Source organism: Lontra canadensis, unplaced genomic scaffold (genome assembly GCF_010015895.1).
Source record: "Lontra canadensis isolate GAN:19392208 unplaced genomic scaffold, GSC_riverotter_1.0 scaffold11, whole genome shotgun sequence".
Lineage (NCBI taxonomy): Eukaryota > Metazoa > Chordata > Mammalia > Carnivora > Mustelidae > Lontra > Lontra canadensis.
In genome coordinates, this window is record NW_022631005.1 from 24,575,164 (window position 1) to 24,594,575 (window position 19,412).

Below are 19,412 nucleotides of genomic sequence, written 5' to 3' on the forward strand. Positions count from 1 at the left end.
CACTCATGCTCCTTCTCTCTTGTCCCTCTCTTCTTCAAATAAAGGAGTAAATAAAACCTTTTTTAAAAACTGATCCATAAAACTATTTTTTAAAGATTTTTTTCTATTTCTTTTTTAAAACAAACTGTATGCCCAACATGGAGCTCTAACTTATGACCTCAAGATCAAGAGTCACATGTTCTACTAACTGAGCCATCCAGGCACTGGCTAATTTTCAAATTTTTAATAGTATACATAAATAAAAATATTGCCAACCTTTGGGTAGACATTTTTTTAAATAGGATGAAAAAAACACTTTAAAGGGAAAAAATGGTACTGAAAACGTTAAAACTTATGGTGTTTTTTTAAAAGGTATGGTATACACAACACATTGTTTTGAAAATGAAAATGTAAACCACAGATTGGAAGAAAATATTTGCAATACATTTCTCCCTGCTCCATTTTCCCATGTTAAAATTTTTGGTTTGATCAGTGCTCATTGTTTGCAATATAATGACTTTGTTAAACATTTCACAGTTGAGCTATAATTACATTTCTTTTATTTGACAACTGTTGTTTTTCCTAGATTTAATAGCTGGGGATTTGTTTGTTTGTTTGCTTGCTTGCTTAACTTAGCTTTCTCAGTACTTAATACTTATTGAGTACAGAAGCTTGCTTAAGGAAAAAGAGTATATTATGAGAGCCTTTTAGATAATTTCTTGTCGGTGATGAGAAACCCTAGTTGGATGTCAGAGAAATGTCAATTGTCAACAAATTTGGCACCAAATTCCTAGGATCCTTGAAAGAAAATAAAGGTGATGAAACGTTGTATGTCTCGAAATTGGAACATGAGCCCAAAGATTAATGACAGCAGAAGACCAATTCTTGCTACCCCAATTCCTATTTTAGTCATTTTTCATTCCCTTCCTAATAGAACCTCTGTTTTCAACCACCTAATGTAAGCTGGAACTGTATATTTCTATTTCTGGGCTGCAGCAAGAAATCATTAGTTCATGATTCCAACTTCATTCCAAGTTGGAATTCTTAATACATTTTCCTCAGAAACATTATTGATAATATCCCATAGTCCGGTTCTATTGTAACTGTAGATTACATAATTTATCTACATTATAGATGAAATAGACTCTGGAGGAAGTAGCTAGTTATAGACTGCATGTAATATTGCTTCTGTGAGAAAATGTGTTTCAGAGTACTCCCAAACCAATTTATAAATGAACTTTTGAAATACCACAGTTAATAAATTGGCTACTATGTTGTTTGCATAGTAGCCTTGAGACTTCCTTTCTTTGGTTACGTATCTTCTTTACTTATTCAACAGATATTTATTGAGTGCCTTTTGTTTAGCAAGGATCATGCTTGGTGATAGGAAGGCATGGTGAACAAGGTACAGTGTTTCCCTCTCAAGGAACTTGTGGTTGTAGTCCATTGGAGAGGACAGTAAAATAAATGTTCAAATACAGCACAGTATATTTAGTATTTAAATTAAAAATAGGATGTTGTAGGAGTACTTGGGAGAAGACACTTAGTCTAGTCTTGGAAGCTCAGGAAAGACATTCCAAGGAATGAACAAGGAAGATTTAGCCGACTAGAGTGGAGAGGAGTGAAAAGGGGGAGGGCATGGTGTTGATGGAGTATTTGCCAAGACAGATGAATACTTTCTACACACTCAAAAAGATTAACCAAAAATGGCATACTTCGTGTATCAAAAATAGGTCATCATAGCTAAAGCATAAAGTGTCAGGGAGGAATTCTGGGACAAGGCTAGAGATCACAGAGAGCAGTAACCCTATCTTAAAAGGTCACATTTCATAGTTTATAATTTATCCTAAGGGTTATGAGCAGTTAGGTATACTGAAATAGAGTAAAATGATTGGATTTGTGTGTTGGGAAAAGAACTGTAGCTATGTGGAGAATGACTGGAAGGAATAAGCCTGTAGGCAGGGAATCCAGTTGACTAGCCACATTGGTAGTCCAGGCTAACAGTGGTGACACTAAACCAAGGAGCTGAAGGTAAAATTATCAGTGTTTCCGGTAAACAGTCAACTAGTGAAAGATCCCAGATAATTAGAATTACTTTTCTTCTTCTTTATTGTTATTTTTATTCCTTTGAATATTTGTTGAGGTACAATGGATGAAAATAAATTCTTTAGATTTAGGATCAGCATAGTACTCTTCTTGGGAAAAAAGACAGATATAAGTGGTATGGTTTCGCCAACCCTCAGTTATTTTCTGGTACACTGCAACACCTAATTTTTAGAGAAAACCATTTTAAGAGAAGTGTCAGTATCTTTTCTGTGAAAATGATTAAAGTAGCCCATAATTTTAAATTTCCTGTCACTTTGGGGATGACAGCATTCTTTAATGCCTTAAAAACTTTTTAGAAGGCAAACTGCTCTAAACACATTTCCATTACGCACAGGGTGCATTTCCTCTTTGCTGTCTTGCCTCAGCAGCTTGACACCGGTAGAATCCTATTTATAATATGCAGTGATGTATAATGAGGCCACTGCAATATTCCTTGCTGCAGAGGGATTGGGATGTTGTCAGACTGAATGGTACCTTGTCCTGCACTGGTTCTTTTGTATAGCAAAGGGACTCTGACTCTAAACCAGACACATTCTGCCTCCTGTTCATTGATAAGGAGATGGTCACTAAAAGTAAAGTACAAATAAAACAATAAGACTATCATTTTAGATGAAGAGAGAGATAATATATTAGCTATAAGGCTGTGTAGGGTGAAGGAAGGATTTAATAAAGATGGAGCAATATCCATTTGAGAAGGAAGAGTGGTGTAAGGTTTTTGAGGTAAGAGGAATGGTTCAGTTTGGAATTACAGTTGGAGAGATTTGCCTTAGAGAAAAGAAGAAATACTTCTCATGTTATAAAAGGAAAGGAAATGGGAATGAGTGAAAGTAACAAAAGGTAAAAATTTTCGTGTGATGAATTATCTTTTCTCTGGGGCAATGGGACATTTGAAGGCCAAAAGGCATGGGTTCTGATTTTGAAGAGAATAGTAAAGGTTGAAGTTGTTTTTGTAGTTTGCTGGGGAAATACAGCAATAATAAGAGCTAACACTTTTATTTTTTGTTTTTGTTTTTTTTTAAAGATTTTATTTATTTGTTTGACAGAGAGAGAGATCACAAGTAGGCAGAGAGGCAAGCAGAGAGGGGAAGCAGGCTCCCCGTCAAGCAGAGAGCCCAATGTGGGACTCGATCCCAGGACCCTGAGATCATGACCTGAGCCAAAGGCAGAGGCTTAACCACTGAGCCACCCAGGCATCCCAAGCTAACACTTTTAAAGTGCATACCATGGGCCAAGCACTACTCCTTGGCTATTTTATGCACTAAGTCATTTAACTCTCACTACCAGTCCATGAGGAGTTAGGTACCTTTTCCCCCTTTTTTAGATGGAGAAACTAAAGCACAGTTTAAGTGACTTGCTCAAGGGCTCAGGTTGTAAATGATAGGAGGCCAGATCTGAACCCAGACAGTCTGGCTCCAGAGTACATAAACTTGACCATCACTGTAGTAGGATAGCTGAATAAATTTAATATTTGTTGGTGGCCATGGGTTTAAGGTGGTATCTTTTTCCTATTAGTGATTTTTAAGCATCCCTCTGCAAGTATGGAGAAGATTTAGAATTTAAATTTCTATGTATTCTAGATATATATGGGTGGTTCAGTTGGTTAAAATTATATATATTCTGTGTTAAAATTTTTAACACCCAAATAAGGTTTATTCATGCTTATGCTGTGGTAGTACAAATTTGATTACTTTGTTGACAGGACCAGTAGACAGAGTTGAGAAAGAAATTGAAAATGTTTTGAAAATTGAATTTAATTTTAAAAGAATTAGATTAGTTGTGTTGATCAATGACTTTTATGATCAAACTTCCATGAAATCAACTTTCATGAAAACAACTTTTCAAAAGTCTGTAATACTATTATTAGCTTTACTTCCTAACTTTTAATTGTTTAATGTTTAATTGTGGGTAAACCCAGTAAAATTGTCACCAGGTAGACCCTAAGACCTGATCATTACTGATCATTACTGCTAACATGCTTACACCCACCAACCTTTATCCCACATTTTTCCTTAAGCTCTTTTTTTTCCAGCTTATCTCTTAACTAAGGCAAAAGACCCAATGGGCATAGCATTTGGTGGTGGAAACCAAAACTACCCCTCAAGCAATAATGCCTGCCCAGACCACCTAGGTGGACCATGGAGTGATCCATGAAATGACCAATAGTTATTACCTTTATGTCTTTATAATACTAAAATTTCTGTCCAAGGAGGAGGGCAAACCTCATTTACATAATATACAATGTATATATAGGCATATTTCCTTAAGGCGCATGCATGACCTTACGCTTACGTCTACATGTAATGACAAGGCTCCCCTTTCTAAATAATCATCCTAACCCTAAATAAAAGGAACTAATTCACCCTTGCTCTGGGAGTCTTGGCTTTGTAAGTTATTCCCTGTGATTTCCTTCCTTTGTGTGACAAGTCTACCTGGTATAGTTTCTGTCTGTGACTCACCAACTCACACAGTTCAGTTACAAAATATGTCCTTTATGGGAATCTTAGGTAGATGATAGATAGATAGACAGACAGGAACAAAGAATGAATTGGGTAGAATGATTATTATATTTTGTTCCAAAAAGTTTTATGGAAGGTTTAAGATCCCAGTTTGTTTTGTAAATTGTACTGGTTTAAGTATTAAATTAGGGTTGCCCTCTTTTCTGGTGCTATAACTGATTTACTGTGAAATGGGCTGATTGTAAAACTCAGTGTTAAAAGATTAGATGTATTAGAAGTGCTAGATTTTCTATCTACAGATAATTTATAAGGGAATAAAAGTTGTAAAATCACTATATGGAAATCTGTTGCACTTCTATACACTAATAATGAAACAGCAGAAAGTGAAATTTTAAAAAATCTTATTTATAATTGCACCAAAACAATAAAATATCTAGGAATAAATGTAATCAAAGAGGTAAAAGACTTATATTCTGAAGACTGTTAAACACTGATTAAAAAGATTCAAGACGATGGGAAGAAATGGACATTCCATACTCATGGGTTGGAAGAACAAATATTGTTAAAATGTCTAACTACCCAAAGGAATCCACAGATTTAATGCAATCCCTATCAAAATACCAACAGCATTTTGCACAGAGCTAGAACAAACAGTCCTAAAATTTGTATGGAACCACAAAAGACCTCAAGTAGCCAAAGCAAACTGATGGTTACCAGAGTGGAGGTAGGTTGGGGGTATGGGGGATATAGGGAATGGGGATTAAGATGCACTTACCATGATGAAAACAAAAATTTAATGAAATGAGAAAAGAAAAGAAACATCCCTAGAAATAAAGTAACACTTCCAGTAGTTCACCTAAACCTTCTTTGGAAGTAAAACTATTAATTTCTGTGGAAAAATTTTGGTGTGGGGCTGAGTGAAAATGTCCAACATACTGTCATCATAGTATGGGACTACCATTCTTCCTCTGAAGGCTGTCTCCTCCTGGATTTGAAAATATTTACTACCAGATTTGAAAATATTTTTTCAGACTGACAAAATGGTTTCTAAATGAACAGCCATGGGCAAGGATTAGCAGAAGATAGATTTTTAGCCTTTCTTTTGTGAGGGTGGGTGGGAGGTAAATAAACAACGCATATTCTCTTTTACTTTTATACTTTCCTTTCCTCTTATAAGATCATTTTAAAGGATAAAAGATAAGTCACAGATAAATTAATCACAGATAAATTAGTAAGAAACAATGTAAGGTGAACGAGATAAATGCATTAAAAACAAGAGAAGCAGAGAAGGTACTGATTGGAGAATGGCCAAATAAAATGTGATCTATCCATACAGTGGATTATTATTTGGCAATAAAATGAAGTTAAATACTGATACATACTACAACATGGATTGAAAACATTTAAGATTATAGTATATTAATCATTTTACATGAAATGTCCAAAGATGTCCAATTCATAAGGACAGAAAGTCAATTAGTGTTTGTCTCAAGCTAGGGTATGATGGCTGAGAGGTGAAGCGTTTCTTCTTAGGATAATGAAACTATTCTAAAACTGTGGTGATGAATACACCACTCTGTGAATACCCTAAAAGCCACTGAACTGTATACTGTAAATGGGTGAATTTAATGGTATATAAATTATATCCCAATAAAGGTGTTGTGTTTTGGGGGTTTTTGTTTCTGTAAAGAACCCAGCTTCTTCTGGCTTCTGCTTTGGCTATGGTAGTTTGCTGCTTGTCCTTACTGGTTTCAGTAGTATCCCGAGATGGCTGCTGCAATTCCTTATATCAAGTACAAACCATAATATCCAAAGCAAGAAAAAGCCTTCTTAAGGGTCCCTTTGTCAGTGAGGATATTTTTGGAAGATCCCTGCAGACTTCTTCCATTTATTTATTAGTCAAAAATCACTTAGAGGGAGAATAGAAGTACTAGGCTTGTTGATTAAGAAGGTTTTGGTCCAGAAGACGTTTTCTTAAAGCATATGGACACCCCATATGTAAATAAAACTGCATTTGCTGGAGCCTAAAGACTTCAGAATTTAAGAAGGAGCTTATTTTGTGCTCACACTCCCTCAATTGGAATTCATAGCAGCTACACAAAACGATAGTTCTGTTACTTATTAAAATGGTATGGAAGACTTCATTCAAGATCCTTGCAAAGGAATCAACTCTTTTTTACAGTTGTGGAAAGGTCAACTCTGAATACAAGAAGAACCAGTGGGGATTTATAGCCACTGAGCTGGATAGGGGAGGGGGTCAATGAATGTAAAATTACTAAGAGGAGACATTAAGAGCAGGGGGATTCTTGCTCAAGGTAGACCAAGGACTTAGACATCTTAAGTGGGGGATGAGAAACTTTATCAGATATCAAAGATTGATCAGGTAGCAAGGGTAGGGGCTTTCTTAACAAACTGACTCATCGGGATTCTTGCTGAGATGGGGCTGTGTAGGCCTGGCCAGATTAGGCTGAGGCCTAGTCAAGAGGGCCTGGGGAAACCCAACTAAAGTTCAGTCAAAAAGAGACTCTGTGTCATAGTGCACATTTGATGTTTTTTTCTTTCTTTATTTCTCCCTTTTATCTTTTGAGTAAAAGCTGACAATTTAATATCAAGTAAGTTTCATCAGGTCTTAATGCAGTTTAGGTTTTTCTCTAACTACTTTTTTTTTTTAAGATTTTATTTATTTATTTGACAGACAGAGATCACAAGTAGGCAGAGAGGCAGGCAGAGAGAGAGAGGTGGAAGCAGGTTCCCTGCTGAGCAGGGAGCCCGATGCGGGGCTCGATCCCAGGTCCCTGGGATCATGACCTGAGCTGAAGGCAAAGGCTTTAACCCACTGAGCCACCCAGGCGCCCCTCTCTAACTACTTTTATTTCAAAAAGTACCATGTACACCTACTCAATAAAAAAGAAATTTAGGAAATAAATTTAGCACATATTCTCCTCATTTCTGCATTTCTTTAAATGAGATGTAGTGTGTAGTATTTGTTATGTAATTTAGAGCTTGGACTAACAGACAGTTTTAGTAAGATAAGATTGTGAACACAAACATTTTTTCAACTTCTACAAAACCTGTTCTGGCATAACCAAAATGCCGATCAGGACCTGCCATTCCACATAATTTGTATTTGAGATAGTTTGAAAGCAAATCCTGCTCAACTTAAAATATGACAATGCAATGACAGTTTTTTTTTTTAATTTTATTTTTTTCAGTGTTGCACAATTCCTTGTTTATGCGCCACACCCAGTACTCCATGCAATATGTGCCCTCCTTAATACCCATCGCCAGGCTCATCCAACTCCCCACCCCCGTCCCCTCCAAAGCCCTCAGTTTGTTTCTCAGAGTCCACAGTCTCATGGTTTGTCTCCCCCTCCGATTTCCCCCAACTCACTTCTCTTCTCCATCTCCCAATGTCCTCCATGTTATTCCTTATTCTCCACAAGTAAGTGAAACCATATGATAATTGACTCTCTCTGCTTGACTTATTTCACTCAGCATAATCTCTTCCCAGTCCAGTCCATGTTGATACAAAAGTTGGGTTGGAGGCATAATACTCCTTTGTATATATGAACCATAACTTCTTTATCCATTCGTCTGTTGAAGGGCATCTTGGTTCTTTCTACAGTTTGGCGAGTGTGGGCATTGCTGCTATGAACATTGGGGTACAGATGACCCTTCTTTTCACTACATCTGTATCTTTGGGGTAAATACCCAGTAGTGCAATTGCAGGGTCATTGGGAAACTCTATTTTTAATTTCTTGAGGAATCTCCACACTGTTCTCCAAAGTGGCTGCACCAACTTGCATTCCCACCAACAGTGTAAGAGGGTTCTCCTTTCTCCACATCCTCTCCAACACTTGTTGTTTACTGTCTTGTTGATTTTGGCCATTCTAACTGGTGTAAGGTGGTATCTCAGTGTGGTTTTGATTTTAATCTCCCTGATGGCTAATGATGATGAACATTTTTTCATGTGTCTGTTAGCCATTTATATGTATGTCTTCTTTGGACAAGTGTCTGTTCATTTCTTCTGCCCATTTTTTGACATGATTATCTCTCTTGAGTTTGAGGAGTTCTTTATAGATCTTGGATATCAGCCCTTTTTCTGTAGTGACATTTTTAATTAGAATAAAATCAGAACAATCCCTTGTATAGTACATTTTAAGATGTACTCCTTTGCAGTCCCATATTAAGAACCTAAAAAAAAAAAAATACTAGAGTTTATTTGTTACATAGACATTTTGGTTGTCTTTCTTGTAGGACGCAAGGTCTCAGTGATGAAGTTACCAGGCTAGTCCCATGAGACTGTTTAGCCCATTATATAATTGAACTTTGTAATGTTTATATTAACTGTAAGCCTTTCTAAACCAGTGATTAGAAGAGTGGGGAACAGGAAGCTTGGGCTTTGACATCAGCAGCTTTCTGTTGTAATGAGGAAGGGGTGATAGTGCAGGGGACTCTGGCAGAAATAGTTTTCTTTAGGCAGGGAATGCATCTGAGACTGGGGGTACAGTGGTTGTATAATTTTAAGTCTGCAATGGGTGGTAAATGGATGTACCTTAAAAATACTCCAACTTGACATGTGCTTTTTGAAAGACTTATCACAGTAAATACAGCACTTTAGTCAAACAAGCAGTTTATTAAAGTGGTTCAGTTCCCATAGCAACGTATCTGGAATTTATAGCTCCTTATTTTGAGAGGACTTCATTTCACTCTCTGAGGCATTGAAATCCAAGGCTAAAGTTCTTAATGGCCTCCAGTCTCATTGGATGATGAATTTCTATTGTTTGGAAAATTTGTACATATAAAATATAACTTGCAAAATCAGTTCTGTGACTTCATGGTGATGTGTATTAATTTTAAATAGGTATTTTTCCATTTGGAAATGCCCCTCTTTACATTTTTTTTTATTACCAAAACTACATATGATCATAGTTTAATGAGGAAACAGCTATTTCAAAAAAATAAGTCTTCTAAAGTTATTCCCACGAGGCAACCATTTTCTGTTCTTTTAGCTGTTTTGTTTTGTTTTTTCCAGTATTTACTTCAAATCCCTCAGCAACATGTTTATATTGCTTCTTGGTTTGTATTACTGCTTGCTTTGTAATTTTAGCTGTCATCAAATATTTGAGTCTCCACATATTCGAAAATGGCTTTATTCTACTTTTATAATTGATTTTTAATTTGGCTGGGTATAAATTCTTAGAAATAATTTTCTCTCAGAATTACTAGTACTGATGTTGAGAAATCCAATGCACTTCAAAGCTTTTATTCTATTTTAATTCTTTTCCTCCACTCCCTGGAAACTTATAGAATTATTTCTTTGTCCCCAGTGTTCTAAAATTTCATGATGATGGACCTTGCACTAGGTCCATTTTCATCCATTGTGAAGGATCCTCAGAGGACCTATTCCATTTTCCATTTTGGAAACTTATGCCCTTAAGTTCTGTAAAACTTTTATTATTTCTCTGATTATTTTCTTGCCTCTGTTTTCTCTTCATCTACTTCCTGGAAGATTTTTTCAACCTCACAACCAGTGAATTTTTAATTTCTGCTATTATACTTTTAATTTCCAAGAGTACTTCCCTTCCTTTCTCCCTTAATCATTCCTTTTTTGGAGCATCCTGTTGTTTTATAAATGTAATATCTTCTGGTTACGCTGACAGGAAACTCGGTACATGGATATGGCTTAGAGACTATGGCCTTCAATAAAGGGCAATCTGGCTGGATGTCTTATGAAGGAACCCCTCTATCAGAATCCTTAGTCTTTTCTCTGTGGCTTCTCTGATTCTCTAGAAAACAATCATTTTATATGATTCTGCTCTCGTGTGTAGAAGGCATAAGCTTCTTTATCTTTTGGGGGACATGGGAGAATAAGAAGGCTGAGGGAGAAGGCAGATGTCAGCATTTATTATGTTATTTTTATTTAATCCCTACGATACTGTAGAATAATCTACCATCACTGTGGGATTCCTTTATCCAGATACCTTCTCTTTTACCCTTTCCAAAAAATAAATCTCTACCTTCTGCCAGAGTAGGTTGGAGAAGTACTCTATCATCTGGAATGGGTACAGAGAGAATATAGACCAGTGTTGCACATAATCAACTACTTAAATATTCTTTGACCAATCTTCCTGTTGTAGCCACACCCCCAACCTCTCACTTCCCCTGGAACAATTTCCTAAGCCTTTTTTACATTACCATATTCTAACCCACATGCTTCTCAACTTTCCATATTGCTACCTTAGGAGCTCTCAGGTTGGCTAATAATTACCAAACAAATTTTTAGTTTCCAGAGTTTTCTTTCTGTTTCTTTTTGAAGATTTATTTATTTGAGAGAGAGAGAACACACATGCACAAGTTGGGGGAGTAGAATAGTAGGAAAGAATCCTAAGCAGATTTCTCGCTGAGAATGGAATCCTATGCGAATCTCGATCTCACGATCTGAAATCAAGAGTCACTGCTTAACTGACTGAGCCACCCAGGCACCCCTGATTTCCAAAGTTAACCCTTTCCGATTTTGTCTGTACACCTTGCTATACAGCATTGAGGGGGAGTCTAGGTCAAATGTGTTCAGCCTGCTTTCTTTTCCCTAAATTTCTAAATAATTAATTTTTAACAGTTAAGAAACTATATTCATGTTTTAGATTTAATTGATGCTCTAAATTTAATTCCTACTTAATTCATCTCATATTCTCATTCTTAATAGGTAACTTGTCCTCAAGTTAACTAAGAAAAGTCTTTTTAATCTGAGCTTTCTTGATTTTCTCCTTTCTACCTCACAAGTTTCTTCATTTGTACCCCTCTGCTCTCAGACCTCCCTCTGTTCTCTTCATCCTATCACTCCAACCTCTTCTACAACCTTCTTGTCCTGGAGACAAGCTAAATCCCTTTATTTTCCATTTCTCTTTGCCTGTCTACACCTTAAATGGCCTGTTCTTAAACCTATCAAAGTTTCTTAGTTAAGAAAATGAATGAATCAACTTTCCTTAACCCTTAAGCTCCAGTCCCAGCTTTCTTATTTTTTATTTTTTAGTTAGGTAACCCAATTCCACTTAGTCTTTTATATGAGCTTTTTTGAAAATTACTTTCTAAACAAAACCACCAACCCCTTTTTGGCCACATCCTAATTGACTATTTTCCATCAAAACTTGTTCTTCTCTTTCTTGTCTTGTTCTTCTTTTACTTCTCGGAATTGTTGGTTTTTTTTCCCCCTCTCTTGTGTCCTTTTTCCCTTAGATGTGGGCCTCTCTTTCCTTAGGTTACCTAGAGAACAAAGCAGTTGAAGGTTCATAGAAATTTTTGACTTTTGAAGTTTTTTTTGCTTTGTTAGAATAAAGTGATGTGATTTTTTTAATTTTTATTTTTTAATTTATTTTTTCTCACCATAGCACATACCTTCTCCAATGTCTATCACCCAGCCACCCCTCTGGTTCCAGTCACGTCATTGCAAATGGCAAGATTTCATTTTTTGATGGCTGCATAATATTCCATCATATATATATGTACCCCATCTTCTTTATCTATTCATCTGTTGATGGACATCTAGGTTCTTTCCATACTTTGGCTATTGTGGACATTGCTGCTATAAACATTCGGGTGCATGTGTCCCTTTGGAAGTGATGTGATTTTTTAAAAATTATTTTTATTAACATATAATGCATTCTTTGCCCCAGGGGTATAGGTCTGTGAATCATCAGGCTTACACATTTCACAGCACTCACTGTATCACATACCTTCCCCAATGTCCATAACCCAACCACCTTCTCCCTACCACCCCCCCCAGCAACCCTCAGTTTGTTTTGTGAGATTAAGGGTCTCTGATGGTTTGTCTCCCTCATGATCCCATTTTTTTTTTCATTTTTTCCTTCCCTATCCCCAGACCCCCCTGCCCTGCCTCTCAAATTCCTCCTATCAGAGAGATCATATGATAATTGTCTTTCTCTGATTGACTTATTTCGCTCAGCATAATACCCCCTAGTTCCAAGTGATGTGATTTTTTTCATAAAGATTTATATACCATTAATAAGGTTTAACTTTTAATATTTAGGCAGGTGCTGTAAAGGACTATATTAAGATGATGCTTCAGAATGATTCACTGAAGTTTCTGGTTTTTGCTCATCACTTAAGCATGCTCCAAGCTTGCACAGAAGCAGTCATAGAAAACAAGGTATGTTATCATTTTTATATAAAATACTTTTTAGGATGCAGGTTTTTAATATACTAAACATTAATTGTAGTCTTGTAATTTGAAGGTTCTTTTGGCCTTCTTTAAATGATGATATTTTCATTATGATTAGATTTTTTTTCTTGCTAATTATACTAATATCATATTATTATTATGTTGATGGTAAACTATTAAACTTTTTCTTTTATTCCAGGATTATAATTTTCCACTGAACTAATTATCTGGATTGATTAAAAATATGCTGACTTGATAGGATATATTGTGAATTCCATTATTGTTACCAGATATACCATTTGAGACTGGTGTAGACAGTTAAAAATTAAAATTTTTAATTTACCTGCAAGTCAGCCTTAAAATACAGGTGATGTCAAGGGGAAACAGAATGAATTTAGCCAATTTTAGTCCAGCTGCAGTCACACCTTTTAAATTTCCAGGGAACATACTCTGTAGAGTATGACTTAGAGTAAGATTTAGTACAGGTGAGTTTGAAAGAGATAGGCCAGGTACCCTCTCCAGTAAGCTCCCCAAACCTGCTGGCCTTGCTGCATTTTCTTAGGTTCACCTAATTCCCCAGCAGTCTTTTCTATCAGTGACAGCATCTGCCATGTTTTCTTTCAGAGTTTAAATCTGGTATCTCTCTTTATGTGCTGAGGGCTTTTAGAGATGCTCAGAAACAGCCAGAAGAAATTTCCTGACAAATTGTGTGAACTTAATATACATGTAGCAGCAGAACCACTTGCCTATGTAGGTAGAGTTTTTTTTTTTTTTTTAAAGATTTTATTTATTTATTTGACAGAGATCACAAGTAGTCAGAGAGGCAGGCAGAGAGAGAGGGGGAAGCAGGCTCCCTGCTGAGCAGAGAGCCCAATGTGGGGCCCGATCCCAGGACCCCAGGATTATGAACTGAGCTGAAGGCAGAGGCTTTAACCCACTGAGCCACCCAGGCGCCCCTAAGCCATGTTTTTTAAAACTTGGTATACATTTTTTGAACATTTGCCAGTATGTTTATTAATACTACCAAAGAAGTAATCCTAGTGTTTCCTTCATAGGAGGATTGATGACAATATAATAAAATGCTATCTGTGAAAAGGTGCTCTCACACTGATTATAATATCACATCTTTAAAATGCCTTTTTTTTTTTTTAGAATTTTTTTTTTTTAATTTATTTGACAGAGATCACAAGTAGGCAGAGAGGCAGGCAGAGAGAGAGAGAGGAGGAAGCAGGCTCCCTGCTGAGCAGAGAGCCCGATGCGGGGCTCGATCCCAGGACCCCGGGATCCTGACCTGAGCCAAAGACAGAGGCCTTAACCCACTGAGCCACCCAGGCGCCCCTCTTTAAAATGCCTTTTGAGGGAAGAGTTAATTAGCCTTTGAAATTTTTTCTAATGATTAGGCAATAAAATTAAATTCATAATATTTTCTATTTTGATTCCATTAAGCTTAAAACTAAAATTACTAGGATCTATTCTAAGTATAGCAGTCTATTCTCCCCACTTCTCCTTTACTGATATGTTTAGAATCCCATTTAGTATCACTATCCATTAAAAACAATAGGTACTCATGGGTTGGAGGTGAATCTCGCCCAAAGTCTCCCTAGCCTGACTATGTGTGTTTTCTTTAGAAAGACTGTTGGAAGATTTTATAATCTCCCTTATGGGATTTTAATGGATCACTGGTCAATGTATATCTGTCTGTGAAGACGTAGAAAGTTAATATGGGGCATTCTATTTAATGATTAACTATTTCCTTATGAAAGTGAGTATTTGTGTGTCTCAACTATATAAGGTTATGTTTTCCATAGAAGTGCATATGTAAATGAGACTATTTGAAATTCACGACTTAATACTGAATTTTAGAAAGTTGAGTAATGAGTGCTTTTTAGCTACTTTAACACACACTGATTGCTCCCTTTTCCTAACCCAAATCATTTCTAGAAGATAGCACTGTTGAGTTTAGCACTTACTGTTTCCCTACTTTTTAAAAATGTGTGTGAGTGTCTTGGTTCCCAAATTCAATAGAGGTGACCGTTTCACATATCTCTGTTAAGCTTAAGAATGCAAAAAAAAAAAAAAAAAATTAGTTCAAATGGTATACTAAAAAATATATTTTCCCAGTTAATATTGGGATATTTCAGAAGTAAATGCACTGTTCTTCATGAATCCATAATAATATGGGTAAAAACCTCTTTCTCTCTTTTCCCCTGTCTGGCTTTATTTTTACTTTGGAATCAGTGAACCTGTAACTTTCAAGTTAATTTGATCCATCATTTAAAGTTTGCGTATGAATTCACACAGAATTTTACTAAAGGCATTAGCTTAATTCAGTGATGATTTATGGAGCTCCTGTTATATACAAGGCATTGCACTTGGCATTGATGGTGTGAGGATGAATTAGACATTGATCCTACTGTCAAGTATGTGAAAAGATTTAAAAATACGGAATTGTTATAAGAAGATATTAAGAAACTTGATTAAAATTCTTCCTATTTAACATTTACTAACATTTCATCTTACCCCATTTCTATTTTATTATTTGAGCATAAAAATACAGTATGAAACATATTAAATGGGATGGGTGCATAGGGTTTTGTGCTAATTTTGCCATTTCCCTTGTTGATACTAGGCTCGGTACATTAGGATAGATGGAAGCGTTCCATCTTCAGAAAGAATACATCTAGTTAATCAGTTTCAAAAGGATCCTGATACTCGTGTGGCTATCCTAAGCATTCAGGCTGCTGGCCAGGTAAGAAATTCCAGGAGGAGATTATGCTAAGTAGAATAAGTCAAGCAGAGAAAAGTCAATTATCATATGGTTTCACTTATTTGTGGAATACAAAGAATAGCATGGAGGACATTAGGAGAAGAAAGGGGAAAATGAAGCAGGGGGCATTGGAGGAGGAGACGAACCATGAGAGACTATGGATGCCAAGAAACAAACTAAGGGTTTTGGCAGGGGGGGTAGAGGAAGAGGGGTTACCCCAGTGATGGGTATTAAGGAGGGCATGTATTGCATGGAGTACTGGGTGTTATACGCAAACAATGGATCATGGAACACAACATCAAAAACTAATGATGTACTGTATGGTGACTAACAAAACATAATAAAAAAATATATAATAAAAAAAAAAAGAGGTCAGTGTCATGAAACAAAAAATGTCCATGACATTATTGAATCCCTAAACCAGTTGCAGAATAGTACATACACTGTGACCTCATTCCTATATTTTAAAATTTGAAAGAACATAGATGTATATATTTGCTAAAATTCACAAGATGCTAAATTTAAAATTGGTACCTTCTATTTTATGGAAATTATAACTCAATAAAGTTTATCAAAAGAAAAAAAAAGAAATTCCAGGCATAAATTTGATAATGTCATTAAGATAATAAAAAGGTCATTAACCATAATTATAACTTTATATCAAGATAAAGGTGTAATAAATATTCTGCTTTGGAGAGAAAGTATAATAGAAGGAGACCTCAACACCTCTGACTCAACTCTTCTTAAATTTTCAAGGAAAGAATTTCCTAGATGAGTATAGTTCATTTAATCCTAATACTTTTCCATTACCTTTCTTCTTTTTTCCTAACTTTGAATTTGCATAGAATTTTCCTTACTTTTTCAACATTTCCTTGGCAATTTGGCGTCTTTTTTGGTTCCATACAAATTTTAGGATTGTTTGTTCCAGCAGTATGAAAAGTGCCATTGATATTTTGATCGGAATGGTGTTGAAAGTATAGATTGCTCTGGGCAGCTTTCATTTCCTATAGCACTTATCTTACTTGATTGGTTTCACCAGCGCCTGTGAGGCAAGGTGACCTGAGAGAAAAGAACTCTTCTGTCTGAGGACTTTTTATGGAGCACCTCTGGTTTGACCCTTAGGATTGGGTTTGGGTGCAAGTAAATGAAAACCCAAATTAAGAATGACTCAAATACACAAAGTTTAATTCTCTCGTGCAGACAGTCCAAGGTTAGCGTGGTAGTTCCACAAAGTCCTTAAAGCTTAAGCCTCTCCAGCTTTCTGCTTTACCACTCCTAGCAGATACCTCTTATTTAAGAGAGCTGCTCTAGTTCTTCCATCATATCTGTGATCCAGGCCCCTGACTGGAGAAAGGCATGCATCATTGCTTCATTTCATTCACCTGCAGTTAGCCCCTTGGTTACAGCTAACTTCAAGGGAAGCTGGAAAAAGTAGCCTTTATTTTGTCTAGTCACACTGAAAATCAGGTGTTACATTACAAAGAAATAAGAACCAAATAGCTATTATGGAAGATAGTGACAGTCTCTGCCACACTATGTAAGGGGGATCCTTCTGGACTTTTTTTCCTGCTAACATTCTACAATATTTTGATGTAAATTCCCAAGCCAGGATTTTTAACATAGGGAAAAGTGATTGAGCATATTTTCTGTGCATCCAGCTTGATATATAGTAGATCTGTCGACTCTGGAATCTGAACCAGGGCCAAAGATCTGCTTTTAGCCAGGTAATTGATGTCTATAAAATTTTATATAGAGAGAAGCTCCATGAGGATTTGGAAGTTCTAGAACTCACCAGGAGTTCTTACCAAAAGGAGGGTTGTGTCAACACTTCCCTCATGTTGGATTAAATCTCTAGGAGTCTAAGTTTTATATCTGTTAGAATATTCCAGCCAAAGAGAATGTCATCAAAAAGAGCTTAAAATTAGAAATAGAGTACTCATAACATGGGAGAAAAAAAGTAGAAGGAAGCCAGGCAGGAGGATCTGGGGGTGGCTTGATAAAAGACCTTCTGAAATTAAGATTGTTTAGGACACCCATATTTTATTCAAGGCTGTATTCCTGAGAACCTGGTATAATTCAAAACTCATATACCTGAACACTAGTATGTTCATAGGAATAAAGGAAACTAGAAAGGGCTTTGTTCTTGGGGCATGTGAATCTTCCATTGTAGTTTAGTAGTATGTTAGAGGGATTTGGGTCTTGCCAGCATATTTCCCCTTTATTCTTGTATGGTTATATGATACCTCTAACACACTTAAAGGTGTTCTTCCCTCTTTAAATACTATTTGTTATTTTCTAGCATCATCTCTAATGTTTTGTGGTGTTTCCTGTCCTAAATATCAGCACAGTTTAGCTTGATGGTTGTTGGCTTTGCATGTTTTTATAACTTCTAACTTCTGTTCCAAAGTGATGGGTCTTTAGTGAATTTTTCAACTTGAGAACTCATGCCACCATTTCATGAATGCTAATGATAATGTTGTTATGTGATATAAAAATATTTTAAGTTAAAGCAATGTAAAAATAACAGCACAGCAGTCACAAAAGTCATTCTCTGATGGAAGTTCCAGGGCATATGAACAGCATGGATTAGATGATTCTTTCAAAGGATGGTAGGTATTTCTTTCAACCACATAACATCACTGACTAATGTGTGACAATAGCTTAAGTATGCTTCATGTTTCACCAGCCTTTCAACTTTAAAATCATGCATTTTTAAAAACACTCTTAATTCGAGGAGATTTGCATTATTTTTCATATAGTGATTATACAAGAAGACCTAGTTAATACTTAATAATGTCACACTATTTCAAACTGATGTAAAATGCAATTGCACAAAAAATCCGATTGTGTTATATATATTGAGATAGAAGCCAGTAAACTTAAGGGTGTTTGAGATGTAACATGAGAAATTTCATGGGAAGAGAACAGTGTGACTGAAGACATGATTTTCCTGCTTTATAGAACAACACTATGAATTAAATGAATAGAAGAAGTCATTGCTCTCTGCCTAGTTGCTATGGATACCATGTGTTAGAAATTATATTCTCATTTATAATGTATTTTATTAGATTTTCCAGTGGTAATGTGAATCCAGTCCTCATCAGAGGATAAAGTGATTTTGTTTATATATATATCCATCAAACTAACTTTTGAAGTATTGAAATACCTTTTAAATGTGTTTTTTGTAGTTCACCTGGACATTTGCAGTAAGCAGTCTTCATTTGCCTTTCCTGAATTAAATTTTCTTAATTTGGCTTAAAACGAAAGACTGATTTATTTTTAAGTCCTTTAGCTTTCTCTTGTTCATTTAACATGTTCAGAAAGACTTTATTATATCTGGCTCTGTGTTACATTTTCAGTTTATTTGCATCCAGTTTCTTCACTTTATTTTGCTTAGGGTTTGACATTTACTGCTGCAACTCATGTTGTATTTGCTGAGTTGTACTGGGACCCTGGACATATAAAACAAGCAGAAGACCGGGCACACCGAATTGGACAGTGCAGTTCTGTGAATATTCACTACCTTGTTGCAAATGGGACTCTAGACACCCTTATGTGGGGAATGTTGAATCGAAAGGTAAAGCTTGAATTCAAACCAGGTTACTTTTTTTTCAAAAATTTTTTATTACTTTTTTAAATTAACATATAATGTATTATTAGCCCCAGGGGTACAGGTCTATGAATCGTCAGGCTTACACACTTCCAGCACTCACCATAGCACATACCCTCCCCAATGTCCAGGTTACCATTTTATTCATTATGTGGAGCCTACGTAAGTTAAGAGGCTGAGTTGTAGTGTTTTCAGGCAAAGGATATTCAAGTACACTAAGATAGTGATGTTAATACGAACCAAGGTTAGAGACGTCTTCAGTTGGTAGTACCTTACATATCCTCTCCGTTAAGGGAGAGATGTGCACTTACATGT

At 36.0% G+C, this 19,412-nt stretch overlaps 1 protein-coding gene across 4 annotated transcripts in view; it reads left to right on the forward strand.

Moving 5' to 3' along the window:
* Positions 1-19,412, forward strand: part of ZRANB3 (zinc finger RANBP2-type containing 3) — a 312,440-nt gene that overhangs the window by 233,829 nt on the left and 59,199 nt on the right. For all 4 annotated transcript variants that reach the window (XM_032856167.1, XM_032856166.1, XM_032856168.1 and 1 more), the window contains 3 exons: positions 12,589-12,708; positions 15,350-15,469; positions 18,885-19,064. In XM_032856167.1, the coding sequence (XP_032712058.1) occupies positions 12,589-12,708; positions 15,350-15,469; positions 18,885-19,064 (420 nt within the window). The remainder of the gene's footprint in view (positions 1-12,588; positions 12,709-15,349; positions 15,470-18,884; positions 19,065-19,412) is intronic.